The sequence below is a fragment of the Diadema antillarum genome, unplaced genomic scaffold, assembly GCF_040938485.1.
Source record: "Diadema antillarum isolate AM-2024a unplaced genomic scaffold, OU_Dant_1.0 seq00001481_RagTag, whole genome shotgun sequence".
Lineage (NCBI taxonomy): Eukaryota > Metazoa > Echinodermata > Echinoidea > Diadematoida > Diadematidae > Diadema > Diadema antillarum.
Window position 1 is genome coordinate 665,628 of NW_027272220.1, and position 20,098 is coordinate 685,725.

At 38.3% G+C, this 20,098-nt stretch overlaps 1 protein-coding gene across 1 annotated transcript in view; it reads left to right on the forward strand.

Annotated features, from left to right (window-relative positions):
- Nucleotides 1–2,717: 2,717 nt before the first annotated feature.
- LOC139709935 (son of sevenless homolog 2-like) overlaps nucleotides 2,718–20,098 on the forward strand; it is a 58,195-nt gene continuing 40,814 nt past the window's right edge. Inside the window, exons 1-2 of the mRNA XM_071621891.1 lie at nucleotides 2,718–3,273; nucleotides 18,537–18,794. Of these exons, the coding sequence (XP_071477992.1) occupies nucleotides 3,202–3,273; nucleotides 18,537–18,794 (330 nt within the window). The 5' untranslated portion in view covers nucleotides 2,718–3,201. The remainder of the gene's footprint in view (nucleotides 3,274–18,536; nucleotides 18,795–20,098) is intronic.

Sequence of the window (20,098 nt, forward strand, 5' to 3'; positions counted from 1 at the left end):
AAATCAGTTGCACATACCCCATGCCAGATTACATGGTATACATTACATATTATAAAATATTCATAAGTATTATACAAATCACCTAAAATCTTCATGAAATAAATGCTTCATATCATCTTAAGTCCAATTACATTTTGACAACCTTCCTACAATTACATTCCACGTGCTCTTTCCGCTTCAAATTTTCGTCAATTATCACTCAAAAGAAAAGTACAGTGTAGCAGTCACCTACTTTTCACTATAAACTAGTCTTATCAAAACTTTCATTGATCTTTAATTTCACGTTATGTTCCGGGGTCATTTCCGTACATATCAATCTATAAATCATGCAATATAACAAGTTTTTGACAAATTGATTTGTAATTCATTAGCTCGTATAGACCATAAACGAACTATTTCCCCTTCAGAATTGATAAACATCACTTAAAGGGATCGTATAGTTTTGGTTGAGAACTAATTTCAGGTTTCTAACATTTATGAGATAATGAAAAACCCCCTTATGAAATATGAAAGATCATGTAATCCCACGAGGAATTCAACGTTTATTTGATGAAAATTGGTTTTGAAATGGCTGAGATATCCAAAACAGAGCGATAATAAGTGCATGTGGGACCCACACTTTATTACGATCGCTTTATTTTACTTTGTTTTTGGATGTTTCAGTCATTCCAAACCCGATTTTCATCAAATTAACTTTAAATTCCTTCTAAAATGGTATGCTCTGTACTACTTCATAAGTGTTTTCTTGGTATCTGGCAAAAAGTTAAAAGCCCAATTTTCATCTCCACCAATACTGTACTATCCATTTAAAACCGTAATATCTTCATCTGATATAAGAAAACTGGTAACATCAGCAAATAAGCATAGACAATACCTGCTTTACTGCAAATCATTAATAAAACTCCAAAAAAGGAATAGTCCAAGTTTGGATCTTTGAGGTACAATAAGATACTTTCATATTGCGACTTAAAATGGGGTCACATCACGAGTCATTATACGACCCTTGAAAAAAAAAAGTCCGCAAGTCATACAGCCCATGAGCTCGACATTAGGCAAATAAGGCCCATGAGTGTGACCAGGGAGGTGGAAAGAAGGCCCATGAGTCTGACCAGGGAGGTGGGAAGAATCTCCCTTGGTCTGACACTAGACAAAACAAGGACAACGAGTCCTACCGTAGCACAAAGACTCACAGGGACGAGTCATGGGCCATATTTGTATGACTGTATGACTAACGGAGCCGATAATTATAGCTCCAGGGGCTGTATGACTCGTGGGTGTCGGGTGACGCACACCCCTTAATCTACACACGTATGATACATGTAACTGCCAATCACCTATACTAGTAGATAACTTTAAAACTATATAATTACAATGCACTTCCCGGTAGGAGCCCATTCCGTAACATTGTAATTTATCTATTAAGACTAAAAGATCGATACAATAATGAGTAAGTCATTTATGCATCTGCTGAAAGGAAAAGGGAGACGTTATGTAAGCCTAATACTGTAAGAAAACTTGTGTTATGTTTTCATTGCCATTGGGGGTCGATCAGTTTTAAAGATTTAACCAAACTTGTCAAAAATATAGATGAAAGGCAGTGTTGTGCTTGTATTCTTCATTATAGTATAATCCGTATTATATCCTTTTCATCATTTCCACAACAGAAAGGGACTGTTCGAGAAATTGAAACAAGCAAAGAAGCACCCCCCCCCCCCAAAAAAAAGGGGGGGTGGGGGAGGGAGGGGGAGGGGAGCAAAATGTTCGTTGTCATCAATGTCTATGTCAGTGTCGCCCAAACCCACTCCCAAAATGCCCTGGCGTCGCGACGCCGCAACGCGTCGTCTGTACTTATGATATTCATTGAAATTAAGAAAATTGCAACTTGATGTCTATAAATAGTAACATACCATCGAATAAACTTAATTGCTAAAATTGTCTCTTCTTGGGCTATCGCTTATTATTGCAAATGTATATATATGAGGTCCTACTGTACAAAAGATTTGTGTGACATACAACTTGTGTCAAATATTTTGACTTTGCTTCTGTGTATTGAAATTTGAACCTGCATATTTTTTTTTTTATTTTCTATTTTTTACACTCTTTTTAGCTATCTGTCATGTTTGTGTAATCATTGATTTCTTGTCTTCACCCAATACCGAGGTATTACAATTTCTGTAATTTGTTTTCTTGGTGGAATTGAGCAAATGAATTGAATTGAATTGAATTGAATTGAATTGAATTGATTGCGATTTCTATCCTGTTCATTGTAAGGGAATCGGTCGTGTTACTAGGTCTCATCATAATAAAAAATTGCCCTTTCTGATTCCCTCACGTGCTATGCATGTATAATATTTTTGTCTCTGTCTTCTTCTTTTCTCTCTGTAAACGCGATGTGCAATATGTGTATGTGAATTTGTGTATTCTTTTCAGCACGTGGAATAAAAATGAATTGAATAGAATTGAACTGGTTTTGTGAGACGTATAGTCCCGAGTGAGAAACACTGAGAGCACCGCAGTGTGTTTTCATGAGAGCGACCTCACACTGACCAAAATGCGGAACTCACTGCCACAAGATCCACGCATGCGCCTGGACGAAAGAGGGTGCACTATGCATTGGGCAAAGGAATCGCATTCTATGTACAGTTGTACGTATGTACGTACGTGTGTACAAAGTGTGTGTATGCTTATAGTGAGTGGATTGTGTAGGCCTTGGATATTGTTTCTCACTTGACTCGTACAGTAATTGTCATTGACGAAGCCATGGAAGCCAGCCTAATTTCTGTGTTCCTTACAGTCCACTGAAAATCGTTGAATCTAGCGTTCCCTGCAGTTGATGGTTGAACAACAACCTCATACATTTATGCCAAGATTAGTTCGCTTTGAGCTATTTCTCGCGATAATTTCCCATGAAGAAGCAGAGCGGAGCTGTTAGTGTACGAGTCGAGTTTAGTCTTTCACAATGATCGAGTGTGGATTAGCACTGACAACTTCGCAGGTTATCAACACAGCGACATGAATGCCATGCGAAAACTCATCCCGTTGTTTGCGAGGACAGTCTGCGATTATCTAAATTGTTCGATTGTTTTGTTAGGTTTACAAGAATCAGTTAGCTGTGGTAGGGCATCGATACACGCGTGTGATCGTCTGGGACATTTTTCGAGTAGATTGAGCTGAGCGGAGCTCGTCCAACTCCAGTCAGAAATGGCCACCGTCGACTTCGAATCGGAAGACTACAAGAAATGGAGGGGCTTGTTTGTGAATGCCTTGCGGAAGGTAAGCATGATCAGTGAGTGAGTAGTGGCTGAAAAGGTCTCCAATATTCCCAGTGCAGTGCAGTGGAGGCCACAAGAATTTGCCTGTGGTTGCAAATATTATATCATTGCATATCATTACTGACTGTGACTAAATATGATAGCTGTGAGTGGTTGTATTGTTCACTGGTTTTGCTTTTGACACCCATAAAAGTCATTATGTAGAGCTGGAGACCTTGAGAGGGATCACTTTGTCTTCATAGACATGCAGTGTGTGTGATCCTAGCTCCAGCCAGGTCACAATGCAGTAGTCATTGCTAGCTCCTGTGAAGCTGACTTTGTGTAATGTCATTGTTATGTGAAAAAAATTGCTCTCAAACTGCTGTTTTGCACATCTGTCCCTAAACTCTTCATCCCTTGAGTTTTTATCAATTTAAGTTTTATTTACTTTTGACAGAGTCTGTGTCAGAGACCTGGTATGTGGTACTATCACATGTAACGTTAGGTGACTTTTTCTGATGTCATGTGATGTAGTGAAGTCCAAGGGTCACAAAACACGAGTGATGAGGTAGAATGATGATAATGATTTGCAAGGACAGCATTTGAGGACTGCAATGTCAAATTTTACATGTACGTAGATGCATGTACCCACTACATCTGTACTATCAGGAATCTACTCTATGTGTAGCTGGATCTAAACCAAATGTTGCAGGTAGGAATGTCTAAATGTTGTGATGCTGAACAGATCAAGGAAGTCGCAAGATGGACTAACAACTCAACTAGAGAACAGCAGGATGGAGAAATTCATACACTTTATAATTGACTGTTTTTCACTTAGTTACCATTGTGATGACTTCTAACAAGAGTTTGCTTCATGATCCAGCTTTAATTTGATAGAAACTACCTCTGCTAGCAAAGGGTGCACAAATAAAGCTTAGCAATGTGAATCCTTGGACGAGGATGCCTTTCCAAAAACCCTTTGCAGACTTATAAAAATCCAGTGTATGTGGAATCCAATGATATGAATGTTATATTCAATATACATGTATTTGCAAAAATGAGCTTACAAGTGTCACATCACATTCTATACAGTTTGCCTACATTATGATACCTTATAATCTAAAGAAACCTACAGTACTATAATTAGACCGTGTCTGGCAAGTACATGTATTACTCAATGTTATGGAAATGACAGTGCTTCACAGACAATGTACATTTATTTAGCCAATCATTCTGGAAAGTATCCAGCATTATCAGGATGTCCCCTCAGTCTGCGGTGGTTGATGTTTCTTTCTTGGTTTGTGTTGGTTGTAAGTATGTGGTTTTTTTTTTCAAACAAGTTTGGTTTATGACGATAGAGGAACAAATTAATCACCTGTCTCGCAAAGAAAATCTTCGCGAGACAAGTGATTAATTTGTTCCCTTATCGTTATAGCATTCACCGCGATGGTCAACATCTTCAAAAGAAGTTTGGTTTATCTTATGATCATGATGATCTACCTTCACCTTGAACTTGGATCAGATTTTTTTTCAAGTACATTGTGCAATAAAGCATTCATCTGAAGTCATCTTTTAGTCAGCTAGTTTTAGTCTAGCGTATTCAAGTAAACTTCTTTTATTTCCCCCACAAGTCCCCACTTTCAGCCATACTAAGATTCTTATGTGATATTGATTTTAAGCTCCACTATCAAAAACAAGGAATTACTTCTGTTATCATGTAACTTGTGTCAAATGATATTCTCTGATGAAGCACTGTCTATCTGAGTGCAACTGTTCAGAAATGTGCAGGTGATGGAGGTTTATACCTCAATTTTTTTTTTTTTTGGGGGGGGGGGGGGGGTTAATTTGTGCTATGATTCAGCACACCATTATCCTAGGGTACCGTCATACCCTGGGTTGCGGCTTTGCGTAGTGCCATTTTGTGTTCTTAAGATGTACAGTTACACACTGTTATCATTGCAGCCAAATTTTAGCAACTGGTGATAATGATCCTGATGCCAATTCATCCCTGTTATAACATGCGTAACATAATTACATGTACAATGTACGATAGTAATGATATTTTGATTTTTGGTAATTTTCATAAAAATGCTGTAGTATAATCTTAGACAGTCATTCAGTTCTATTACCTTAAAGTTATATCCATCCAGCAGAAGGTACGGATGTTGTAGTACATAATAAAGAGTGTACATGTACATTAAAAAAAAAAATATTGTTTTGTAATCAATTCAGAAAAAAAATTGAATCCGCAAACTGGGCTCATAAATACATATTTTCATCATAAATTGGTATTGTAATGAGAGAGGGGAAAAATAGATTATGGGATTGTGTACCATATCTGTTGACATCTGAGGTGTTGTACATAACAAATAGCGTACAGAGTATATGGTCTTTACTTGTGCAATGGAATCGAGACTTCGCACTGGTGAAAGATGAGGCACACTATTCAACTCAACTCTGCCTCGTTTAATACAGAGCCTGTATCTTTTACCTCGTGTGAAATCTTGTACCATCACACTTTTGACCAGTGCTATTTTTATTGCACATACAACACTTTTCAGGCATGATGTTCATTTTTCATGTTATTTAATGTTCAGAATATTTTGGAAGATTTTTTTGTTTTTTTGTTTTTGATGGATTGATTGATTAGTTGAACAGGTTGTATTAAAATCATGTCTGGCAACCAAAGGCTGCATTGCACATGTTTACAATCATAATCATTACTATCAGAATAAATATTAGATTACCGTGGTACTCTTGATTAACAATGATATGAAGATATGATAAAAACAAATGAATTTAACTTTCTTGGTAAAGCTAAAGAGTAAAACTTTGAAAAAAAAATTAAATTGAAATTGAAACACCAAATGCTTCAATCTTTGTTTACTTCTTCTGATGGATGGTAACAAAAATGCAGACTAAGACAAACAGTTAGTAATGTGAAAATAGCATGGAAATCGGAGCTCCAAAATGAGTGTGTCAGCCATGTAGGTGAGCATATTTTTGTAATAATGTCATCATTAGTTTGGCTGACTTGATAATTGGACAATGATATTTTACAGGAGCTGGGTATTATTCGTATTGATCTGTTCAATATTGTTTGATTTGAAGACATGTAGCCAACAGAAATGTAAGATTTATAGATTAATATGTCATGTAGGAATGAAATTCGTTAAGTCTGATCTTCTGGTATTATGGTGTGAAATACTGCATTTTTTGTTGTTAGAAGTAGAAAAAAAAATGTAGAATTTAATGTATACGTGCATCTTCAGGCTCTAGTATGGAATGCCTCGGGGCTGGAATGGATCTTGCTGCACTGGAGCTATTGTTCTCCTGCAGTGATAACTGCATCATGTAGAAGTATAACTTTTAGGTCCTTTGTTATTAAGAATAATGGTGGGTCACCTTTCTCCAAGCAAAAGGTGTTTCACTACCTGGTGCTTTTTTCATTGCCTTGCTTGCAGAATTGCACAACAAAAGAGTGCAGAGGACAAGGCTACCTGGTCAAGGAGTTAGGATGGAAGAGGGGATAAACAGACAGAAAATAATAATGTACTGGCAGGCAGTCCTATTGTACCATTGTATGTTTGTATCAGACAGTGGGGATTTACTGAATCAGTAAAGCGGGGTTCCCACTATCGTGCGATCCATTGCGAACGCCACGATTGGATATTCGTAACTGATCGTGGAAAATTTGTTGAACTCGTCTGAAATTTCACGTTTGGATACGAGGTTATGCGAGTCAATACGTGTTGGTACGCTTGGATGCGATATGGTCACGATTGGTCTATTTCAAGTGATACGATCTGTCATGATCTGGTCTGCCGTTCAAATACGATCCGACAGGATTGTCCTGATTGAGTTCACGATTGGTACCGATCTAACATGACCATTACGACCAGGATCCTCGATCTGGTACATGCTGATACGTTCCAATACGAATACCGCGAACCAATACGGGCCGCTGAGATAAGATACGATATCGTTTATGATCGGGATCAGAAGCGACCCCCATTTAAGGCGCGATTGGACCCGAATGGGAATATTATAGTCCGGCTGACGATAGATTTCATTGTTTCCCTTAAATTATGCTGAGTGATTGGGCCTATTAATTTTATCCACAACCATTGATGATGGCAAGGCTTGACAGGTTGACGATGATGACAACGTAACCTTTGCAGTATTGCTAATGACGATTATGTTATCAGAGAGAAAGCAGCACCTAGGCCAGCCATAACCTCAGATATTCCCTCGTCTAATATTAAACGTAAAGAAATTGATAGATTATTAAATCGACATGCTCACCCTCCCCCCTCACAAAAAAAAAATGAAATAACGAACCCAAATACATAAGATCAGATGATTGCCCCTCTTCCCCAGAAAAAAAGAAAACCAGCAAGACAAAAATGACCCTTCTCTCCAATACATGCAGACATGAAGAAAATAATTATACGATGAAATGGAAGCTAAGAAAGAGGATGGGATCATTTTGAATGTTATGTTACATAGTATTATGTGTTATATAAGCTCGATATAAGAAAGTTGGCCGAATGGATAATATTGCTCATGTGTTCGATTTCATATTCGCAAAGTGTATGTATCATATGCCTTTTTATTTCAAAATGTCGTTATCTCATGGGTTATTAAGAGTTTGGTTTATTCGGCTTGATTTAGTATTTTACTTAACAATGTTTAACATAACTGATACACACACATAACAGAAAAGTGATTCCCTAATCAGAATGATGTCACTTTTTCACAAAAAAAGGAGGTTTTACGCAAAATTATTTCGCAGGTGTATATTGCTACACTTATTGAATAACTAACTGTGAAAAATGATAAGAGTGATCTTCATTGTCATAATCATACGAGTAATCTCACATCCACAATGGTCACTTTTACATTTGCAGTAATAATGAGAGTTGAAAATAACCATTTTCCTCTAAAATTATGCTCTACCAAACATACAAAAAAAGACATTGAAAAGTGTCAAAATAGATGTAAAGGGGTCAAACGATGGCTGATGAAACAACAACTCTTAATTACTATGTACAATACACAAACAGTAGGATACTGCACCCCCCAAAAAAATACTCTGCAATATACTTTTAAAGATTAACCATTTGCCTTTGATATGTACCCATTCAAGCACGATTCATTAAATTATTCTCATCTTTGTACTGACGTTAGTCAATACGTGCAGACATACAATTGCCATTTTTATTTTTGCTCATTTTTTTGCTTTCGTTACGAAAGTTATCCCATATCCTGTTTTGTGTGTCTGTATAATGGTAATAGCAACTCATTAATGAAAACATCATTAACATAATGTATGAAAACATCTAAAAATCTGTAATACAACTTTCATTTTATGAAATCATTAAAAAAATGATTTTGATAATGTACCTTAAAAATTACGACAATTAAACCCCACACCGTCATACAATTTACCGTTTGGAAATAATAATCTAAAGATGCAGGCTACCACCTATCAGAATACAAAATAAATCAATTTATGAGTAAAATAAGGGCAAATGGGCAAATAACAATAATAATAATAAGCGGAAGTGAAGTGAAAAAGTCTATCCCGATCAACACGATTAAGAAGCACGATTAGAAGAGATTTGCTGCGTTTGGATACGATCCTAGACGATCTGATGCGATGATCACGATCAAAAACTAATCGTGTTAATCGTAGAAAATTTTTGAACCGTCCAAAATTTTCCTACGATTAACGCGATTGCCACGATTGACCTTAAGATCTGATACAATCTGATAAGACCATCACGCTTGCTGCACGATTAAGACCACGATTTCAATCGTGGCGCCAATCGTGATAGTGGGAACCCCGCTTAAGCTGTTTGATGCATCGAGGTGCCCTACATTTATAAGAATAAAAGAATCTGTAAATGGAAGGGTGAGTGTGACCTGTTAACTTGCTTTGTGCTTTCTGTTGTGGCCTTGCTTTTAGAGGATGCTGTAGAGCAAGACCACATGTATGCGTTCTACTTACACTTCGTACATGTATATATGCCTATTTCAAAATTAAGAATCAGGTATTACAGATGGTACATGTACATGCTTAAATGAATCCTATTACTATTAATAAGACATAGTCCAGTAATACAGTATGTATCTACCAGTACCAAAGGCCACGTACTGTAGCTCACCAAAAAGCCAGTGTAGATATCAAGGTTAGGTAGAAAAACAAAATGAAGAGAGAGAAGAAAAAAAAATATGTGTGACTGCAGAACAATACCAGAAATTGATATTGAGTACTTAATACTGGTATCGTAACATCCAACTGGTTTACAACTTCTTTATGATGATTGTGGTGGTGATATAAAAAAGACAGACTAACCAAATATAAACATTGTATGTACTACCCTGCCTGTTGTAAACATTGAAATGACCTGAAACATTCATAATGCTCTTTTTACTGTTTTGGTTTACCCATGCATGGATCGCTCCCTATAGATGGAGTGATACAATTAAGGCTAGTGTGCTGCAGAAAGAGTATGACTTGAAAAAACATGATTATAGTAGTGATGTAGTGATTCAAACGCTGATTATCCGTATTGTTTTTGTGATTATGACTGTGGTTATTATCATGATTTTTATTATTATTGATACTATTATAATTATTGTTTGTATTACCATCATCATTGTTACTAATACCGATAATTTCTTGTCACTCTTAGACTTGTGTAGTAGCAATGGTAAAAGTGTTCTGGTTTGTAATTTGTGTTTTAGGGTTGTTCTTATTCATGTAGGCCTAATTCGAATAAGTACATACTGTAAAGGAAGGCTGACCAGGTGCACAAAGAGCTTTGCAATCATTGTAATTTGCAATAATTGCATAACCAATGCCAACAGCCAGAAAATAAACAATAAAGAGTACAAGAATACACTGCCGTGATTAATGTAGTTAGCGTAATTAATATGCCACTAGCAATGTGTTTTTGAGATGCATTTCTATTCTTCAGGATCCCCAGTGCCACTTACCAATATGTACAGTATATTCCAAGATGTACAGTGTATGTGAACATACATGTACTGTAAAACGAGGAATGTTTGCGTGCATTTTAATATCACAAATTTCGTGAGAGCCAAGGTTCGCGAAATCAAAATACACGCGAAGGCTCTTGTCTACGCTGTATGTATTGAATGCCAGAGACACCATGCGAAAATTTCATGCTGCTAAAATATCATGTTTTACAGTATGTAGATACCATGTTAGTGCTTTTCCATTTAATGGGAAATTTACCCACTTGATGTATACTGTACATATTGCTCATGATTTTATAGGATGTTATATAATACATGTGTACATCATTCTGTGTGCCCCTAAATATCAGATTCTAGTCTACTTAAAGCTCATTTTCTCGAACTGTTTCCAGTATGCAGCATGCTGAAACCAAGACTGAGATAGCTTGAACAGTCTCAAAAACCTCTTCCCAGAGGCAGTTCAAATTTGGAAAATGGACTGGACCAACCACTTCTTAAATTCATATCTGGAATACTACATGTATGATACACAAGACCAATCTGAAGTAGTTGGAAGCCCGGACCCTAAAAAACAGACTTTGAATGATGTACATTTGAATGAAAGGGATGTTAGTTCCTCCTGCAATCTTATGGAATTGTGTAATAGGGGGGTGGGGTGGGAAAAGAGAGAATGAGTGCAGTACTGTATATGTGTGTGTGTGTGTGTGTGTGTGTGTGTGTGTGTGTGTGTGTGTGTGTGTGTGTGTGTGTGTAGGTGTGTGTGCATGTATTGAGTCAGAGGTGTGTGCTACTGAAATGATGGGCATTCTCTGCCCACCGTCTATCTGTCTTCTGCTGTGGAGGAGGGATGAGTAACATGATTTATTCCCCTGAAGAACACCACATCATTCTTGGTAACAAGGATGAGCAAAACAATGGAGGAAAAAGAGAGGTCTAGAAAAAAAAATAGAGATAAACAGACAGATAAGAGAGTGAGAAAGAGAGGGAGTGAAGAGGGGAAAGGCTCTTCTCGACATTGGTATGGTAATGATGTCACTCATTTATTATAATTATGATTATGATTTTGTTGGGGAAGGTGGTGTCTACCCTCTTCTTCAATCAAGGAAATTCAATTTCTTTGTGGAGCTGTCTTGGTACAATATATTTTTCTCAAATTCCATAGCAGTTTATTAAATGGTACAACGTAGCATGTGAAGATTAAAAATGAAATTTCATCCAGAATTTTTCCTCAAAGACTGTTCATGCAATTGAAGTCTAAATTATGCTAGATCAAGACTTATCTATATTTCACTCACATGCTTTGGCACTGTTGTCACATGACTCATCTGTGCCATGAGAAGCCTATGAAGTACAAAAAAAAAGAGTAAATGGTTTCCTGTGAACTAAGAACATTTGTATGTTTGTTAGCTCACATACACCAATAGAACTACATGTACAGTAACGATGTAAATTAATGTTTTTCCGGTTATTTTTGACACAGTTAATGCTAAACTCTTTAACTTACTGAGCGTCTTTCACTTACTGAGTCTTTAACTTACTGAGCGTCATCGTACAATTGTAGGTACAGTAGGTATTGTAGGTATGTATTTAAATGCACTTACAACTGTATGTTGATATTAATATTGATATCCGTATTATGGTAATGATTTCATAGGTAATTTGTGTGGAATTTGGTACCAGAATGTGTAACAACAATGCCAGATCAATGATTTTTGTGCTGACAAACAATTTATGTACTGGTATGTTTCATTCTGTGCATTCTAAGTATAATTTGATTCTACAAAAAACATCTCATTTGTCATTCAACCAGATATTATCTCCTATTATCATGTATGTATACTTGTAAGCTCTCTTTAGATACTAGTGTCGGGTAGATGTGGATATCAAGCGCCATTGCTACCCTTGAATACTGCAGCATTTTGTCCACAAACGTAGAATGTAATGACTGTAATCACCATTAGCTGCAATAGCCCTGTAATGGCTATATCTTGTGCCAGCAGCATGTAGACATTGCCGCTGCTGGGCATATTGCTGCATTTCCTCTCTTACCCAGTAGCACGTGCACTCCCCCACACTCAAGGTTGTTTACAGCAAATCTCCACAAACTGTCACTGGAGCAAAGAGACGCAGATGACATCAATGTTGCCATGGCAACAGTCAGGCAATTTGGAAAGTTTTCTGGAGGGATGCAGAAGGAAACAGCCGCATATATCGCTTGTGGAAAAACATCTTATTCCCACTTGAAATGGTTTCTATGTTTACTCTAGCGTTCAGCTGGTAGCCCCCCCCCCCCCCCCCCCCCCCCATGCCTTGCATCCATTTAAAGGTGTGATGGGCTACTGTTGTGATGCTAGACTCCTATGTAGTATTTGCCGGCTAAGATCATAATTAGCTGATACAGTGTATGCATGAAGGCTTATTGGAGAATGAAGCAGTCAAGATGTTACTTGCTCCCTTGTAATTTGCATGATGGCTAACATTCTGATGATACAGCTGCTTCACATTGTGGTGAGCAAATGTGTGTAGCAAATTATATCATCTTTCAAACACAGTGTTCTGAAGTGCTGGCAGAATTTGCTAATTTGTTCTGTTTGCCATAAACAGAATTACTAACAATCATTGCAGTTGAATCTACAGGTATACTGATAATGCTATGTGTAAACATAGCAGACTTAAGGAAATTTGAAATGCATCTAGGCTGCATCTGAAATGTATCAATCTTGTTTCCAGAAAGAGAAGTTTATCCCTCTAACCGTATAAATGTAAGGTTTAACCCTCTCCTGCTGTCAAACATTGGTGGCATGAGTAAATGGAGTAACTTTTCTTAAAAGGCTGTCTTTTGGTGGCCTGACCGAACACTTAAGATTCAAATTGGATTGTTATGTTTCCTTACCTGATTTGGGGCCAGTACATTTTTATTTCCGGCTACCAAAATTTCAGATTTAAAGATTATAGTGATCCAAATGAGCCACCACAGACACCCTGTCTTCACTGCCCTTTCCCTTTGTGCATAACGTTTTGGCCAGTGATGAAATGTGTAGCCCTATACATTCACAATTGTATAGTACCGGGTAACTATGCATGCTCTTTTTCGGGTGGGATATTGCCCTAGGACACTTTCATTGCAAAAAAGAAAAATATAACACATTTAAAACATGTATAAAATAAGATATCATGTCCTGCAAACTTGTAGTGCAGCTTTAATAGTGTTCCTTCAGTGCTTGGCAGCATTTTGAACTCGCATAGCAAGAAGGTAATTAAATCACTTCATACGAGCTCTCCCAGGGCAGTTCCAGACAGAATTTGTCCCACACGCACGAACATGCAACTTTACTTGCAGGCAAGTATTCTCTATGCTTATACATACAGACAGACACACACACAAGCAAATGCACACATTGCGTATGATATACATGTAATATCTACATGCTGATACATACATTTGTATCTTACTTGATATGTACTCATATATTGATAATGAGCTAAAATCTTAATCTCATTTTCTGTAGCTACATTTGTACTGTACATATTATTTTCCATTGCAAAATAATATCTTGACATTGTATAGTTAATTGGTCAGTAAAAATTACTGCCATGAAGACATGACTGTAGGGCAGTCATTTTATGTGTTTCATGATTATATGATTGAAAGATTCAGAAGTTATGAAAATCACACAACTTATTCTTTATTTTCTTTTTTCATTTTCTTTATTTTCTGCGTGTGACACTTATGAGTGTTTAAGTTGCGTCAGATACATAGTAATGTGATGTTCCAGGATACTGCTTTGGGGCTGTCCCAGTTCTACTGAATCTACATAATGTTGTGCTGAGTTGAGAATCCTGAGAATCCCAGCATCTTGACGAGTACCAGTACCTCCCCCTTTGTCTCTGTGTGCAGACTAGTCTTATTCAAGACTGAAGGCAGTCTTACTCCCTCCCTCTCCTGGTCGGCTTGGTGCAAGTAGCTGGAGTGGACATGTTTGATATATCGAGCTGTGTAGAAAAGTGATGTGGAACCAGATTTGGTTTGGGTCTTATCCAAATAGTGATTCACAATATATTTAGAAGAAACACATTTTCCATAAGGAGTTCCAGAGTCTGTTTTATTTATTCATTTATTTGATAAAAATGATAAGTTTGCAGGTACAAGTGCATGATCAACATTATACAGTGCTGGAAAGAGCTGCAGTTGTGTACTTTATCATTTGTGCACTTTATCATTTGTGCAATCTGCAAAATATGTATACTGCATTGAAAGCAGAGAACTAGGTTCTGCTGGCTTGATGATTATCCACAGAAATGATTGTGAAAGACCACATTTTTGCAACCAGACAGAGACTTGTGTGCGTGATTTATGATCCCAAGAATCAACAATAGACACAATGATTTCATTCAATAACAGCAGAGGAAAGGAATGTACATATGTAATGGTAGCAAAGCAAAGCCCCTTTTTGCTGGATCTGGTGATCCTTGTCTTTTTCAGGGGCATTTCTTGTCATTATTTTTGGTTTAACATAAAATGCAAGGGATCTCGTCTCATTCCGGTTGACCAACTTTGAAATCAGATTACCCAAATATTTCTAGGTGACATGTACAGTGTATAAAGTACAAATGCATCAGATGTTATGATACACCTTCTTATCGTAAACATATTTCACTATTCTTCCAAGCCTAATATGTATTCACAGAATGATCACAGAGCTAATATGTGGCTGCTGACCCATGCCACGTACACGTACAGTATGAATGTGGGACAGTCTGAAAATGTCAATGGCTGATTATGCAGACTGCAGCCTGTGAGACATTCATAAGGCCGAGTTAGAGTGCAGGTTGAGAATTTGCGTGTCTTGATTAGGCAAACATGAAAAGAATGTCAAATTATTCACCAGAAGCCATGGATCAATCCAACAAACATATCAAACAACATTAGTGTGTACAAATGTACAAGTATGCAAATCTTGTTTGATGTCAGAATGCATTCATTTAATCTGCAATGTGTGTAGTCCATTATATTCCTAATAAGAGATGAAAGATGAGTATGATACATGCATAACATGAAATCATGTGCTGTAATAGTGTGTGAGACAGGTAGTTTGGACTCTTGTTAGTTTTAATACATGCAGATTTTGTCTGTTTAGGTTTTATAGTTGGTGCACTGTTAAACTCCAGAAGTCATATGTTTGTTTGTAATGCCAGCTCAAGTATTGCTCTAATTCCTCTAAAGTATTATGTACATGTATGTATGTATACGTTTGTACCATGTAGAAAAGTAGGTAGGTAGTTATGGAGAGCATATATATTAAAAGTATGAATGTATACATGGTTTGTGTATATGTATGCATGTGTGTGTGTGTGTGTGTGTGTGTGTGTATTCTTTGTGCATATGTTTGATTTATAAGGGTGTTTCCAGGTCTGCTCTCAGACATTACAAGATGCTTCCAACCAACATGTATGCTTACTAAGGGCAACCGAAAGTCACTGCTTGGGTGTCTTAGATACTTCAGCAGTTACCAATTTGAGGCAAGTGTGAAGATATGTTTCTTCAGCTCTGCCTGTAATGGGTACCTATGTAAGGACAGGCCCTTTGAACTTCAACATTTTTTTAAAAATATGTACTGCCACTCATTGACATTTTCCTTGTAAGGATACATGTAATGATACAATTGTACATCTGTTTCCATTTAATCTGCGATGAAGAGGTGGATTAATGCAGGAATGTTGTTGAAGAAGAAATCTGCAGACTCAACATGAGATATGAGTAAAAAAAAAAAACCTCTTCTCAAGAGACCTCTTTGTGAAATGATGAATTACACAGAAACACTTCTTTGAAGTGTAAAAAAAAAAAGAATGACAAAAATAGTATTGTATTTTACCAGTGGGTTGATGTGCTTTGTCTGTTGAAGCGTGTAGTAGAAAGCCTATCCTTTCTGTGTAATGTTTACATATGTATTGTTTTTCATTTTTTTTTATTCCAGACTTTTTATTTACAAATGATTAGATAAGCCAAGATAAGTACTCTTCCAGGAATCTTGTTAAAACATTTCGCTTTGCCCATCTCTGTCTGTCTGTCTGTCTGTCTCTCTTGTTCTCTTTGTTCTGTTTTTCCATCTGTTTAATCATGAATCCATTTGTGGGTGTCTGCAGTGCCACTTCTTTTGTAGTGAACCATTGTTGCAGTCTGGTTTAAGTCTACCAGGAAGGCAAACCTGGCATACTAGTAAATGAATTGAACACCCTATCTAACCTAAGCAAAAGAGGGTTCTGAAGCCTACTACAGTGGAAATTTGATATAAAGAGATTTGATAAAACAAAATACCTGAAAGAACAGACTAATTTCTCTGGTCCCAATGAATTTGTTTCCTTGGTTTTGTATTATTCATTGACTACTATTATAACAAAAAATCTGACATAAAGAACAAATTGTCTTGGTTCCAAAGGATCTCGCTATACTGAGTTTCCACTGTATAGCAGCCGATCAGGTCAGGTTCTGAAACCACCTTCATGGGGTGGTTTCAAAAGGCGTGTCTTCATCAGCCCGAAGTTTCAAAATAGCGTGCTATCTTGCGGTTACCAAACTAGTCCGATGTCAAAATAGCGCGCTATCTGTGTAGTGAAGACGCAAAAAGCGCGCTATTTGATTGGGAAAATTTCCCCCAAAATCTTGGTCTAGTTCGTGAAATAGCGCGCTATTTTGGGTGCGTCTCCATCAGCCCGAAATTTTCTCGATCCCTCCCCGCTTCTGGTTAGCCAGTTGGCTATGGAAAGCGCATGTACAAGCTAGTGATTGTGCATAGTACATACACGCACGGTGTATTCAAGGATCACATTGTGTGTACTAAGCCTACTGTTGTTGACATCCTTAAAACCAGGGAGGTGATTCCTCTCACCTCCCTATCAAAACTCAGTGCCATGCATGCTAGCTGCTTATTGTAAACTTTTTTTTTAGTTTTATTGAAAAATTATACAAAATCACACTATTTACAACAATTAACATGATTACAACAACACAGTCACTGAACAATGTAGAGTAATTGTAAAGAAAAAGGCAGAACATTAAGTTACAATATACAAATCAGATCTTGTTCAAGGGCGAAATTCTGAGATGGGGAAGGAGAATATAAAAACAATCAAACTTATGAGTGACAAATTAACAGTTTCATCCTCCCCTGCAACTGAAAAAAAAAAGCGTGTGCATTGCTGGTTTTTTTTTTTTTTGTGTAAACTTCTTCTTCTGGTCCACTCTACCTTAGCTGAAGATTCTTGCAGATTATGTGTATTTTGGATTTGTTTAAACATTGCAATTCGTTAATTTCATATAAGATGCCTCACTGGACAGAAGAAGGAGTAGCGTTATCAATATCCCTATGGAGAGAATTTGCTGTGCTGCTCACCTCCCTGGTTGTAGTATCGTACATACGGTGATATAGGAGATTTTGAGCGGGGAGATCCACTTTCGAACTGCGAGCCAGGCAGAGTACTGATGCAAAGTGCGCATGCGTCAATTTTCGGGCTAATTTCCCGAAGCAGGCTGTTCGAGCTGATGAAGACGCACATTCGCTGCATCACGCTATTTTCTAAGACCGCAAAATATCCCGCTAGTTTCAACTTTGGGCTGATGAAGACACACCTAAAACCTACAGCAGCCTCGAAGAGCCTCGACTTTTTTGCCGACCCCCGAAGGTTTCATTGAAGGTCATCACCAGCTAATGTAAACAAACCAGCCGTCTTGTCCAATCGCCGCTGATAAATGTCGCACAAGGTGTGCACTTTAGCACTTAATCACTTTCACGATTATGTAAGAAATTCAAAAGCCCATGCCATATATCATAGGGGAACTCAGTTACCATGGAAATGGAGCCAGTTGGACCTACTTGGGCAAAACCAGCCCGAGCAGTATATACAGACAGGAGACCACTTTTTTGAGTGGGCTTTCAAACCTTGAGGAGGCCTCTGCAACTGACCTGTAGTATGAATGGGGTACACATTTGCCCCTGACAATGGGCACTACTGATACCAAGCTGTGTTTGATTTTGTACAGGCAAAGAGGTATATTAAGAAACATGTTTTTATTTTTCCATGCTGAATATTCACTCTTTTCAGCTATTGTGTTTTTTATATCTAAACTCTCCTGTGGCACTTCGGGGGTCACGGTAAATTTCCTAACCACCGCCCCCCTCCCCCCCCCCCCCCCCAGCATTTAGCAAAGTAGACTAGGCTTTGATTTGATCCCATAATAAGTCTTGCTCACAATTATGGATTTACTCAATTTTCCAACAGGTGCAGCAACAAGTCCATGCCAATCTGCAGGCAGACGAAGATTCATTGGAGTACATCGAGAGTCTCATCATTTGCCTTCTCAACATGCTGTGTGCCGGCCAACCCCACAGCGTCCACGATGTGGAGGACCGCGTCAAGAAGACTTTCCCCAACCCCATTGACCAGTGGGCCATCAACGACGCTCGCTCCGCCCTCGAGAAGGGGCGCAAGAAGGCACCCCTGGTGCTGCCCGTCGACAAGATTCATCAGTTGTTGAGGGTGAGCCTTGCAGTTTCATTGTATCATGGCTTATGAATCCCTCTTATTTCCACCTTTCTCTTTGTATATTTCATGACAATGTGCTACAGGTACCAGGACAGCTAGGGAGCATCTTATCCATGTACTATCACATTTTGATTAATTTCATTCAATATCGAGGGACATTACCGTCAGAAAGACAATAGTTACGTTCAGACGGCAGGCCCTAACCTCGAGGTTAGGAAACCTCGAGGTTTAGCTCTTGCCCCCTAACTACGACGTGTGTCCACACGACGAATCTTAACCTCGAGGTTACGAAACCTCGAGGTTAAGCTTCTGCCCCCGTAACTACGAGTGGGTCCCACTCGATGTTAAAACCACAAAACCGGAAGTTTCAGCCCACACTGCTAACAAGGCGTCTATTTATTCTTTATAGTCCAACCCTGTCGGACTCGCTTACAGGTACTCTTTTTCTCTGTCATGGTATGCAGAGATAGCACTGCACTTATGACTTTATGCCTTTATGAAGATATTCGTCGAAAACATTTTTTTTTTTTTTTTTAGCGTCGGAGAAGAATATAGAATACAGTAGCGAGTTCGACGTGTTCAGTTTCAGAGATCAAGCGCATGGGAAGAAAAGATGATGTTGTTGTGTCGTGCGTCATAGGTTTTTCACGTGTAGTGTATTTGTGGTGTACGTTTGGGAGGTTGACCCGGAAGCAGAGGGAAATTGTGGGGGCTGGAGTTTACGGCGAGGTCACTCTTAACTTCGAGTTCGTTGTTTTTTGTGTCCACACGGTGCTTAACTACTAGTGGGGACCCCCCGCGGCTCGTGGTTAGAGCGCTAACCATAAGATTTCTCGTGGCTCGAAACATCGAGCAAACCTCGAGGTTTGCTAACTACGAGTGCGTCTTCACGGTCCCTAACTACAAGCTCTAACCTCGAAGTTTCCTAACTTCGAGGTTAAGGGCTCCCGTCTGAACGTAACTAATGTGTGGCTAGCAACAGCAAGGGGGGGGGGGGGAGACTACTGCAGTAGATTACTTGTGAAGAGATTTGAAGGCTGATAGTGATACTGATTGAGATATGTAGGGAATGACAAACTTAAAGCCAGAAAATTGCATCATTTGTTGCTTGCCACACGACAGCTTGCCACACAGCACATTGCTACCATCCCTAGGTCCATAGCTAAACTTGACAACCACAGGTATGGAAGCAGGATGGGTGGGTTGTTGCAGTGATCAGTACAATAAGAACAAGAACTGAGATGTAGGAATGCTGTACAGGTGGTGTGGACTGTTACAGCCACATGATTTGTGTATAG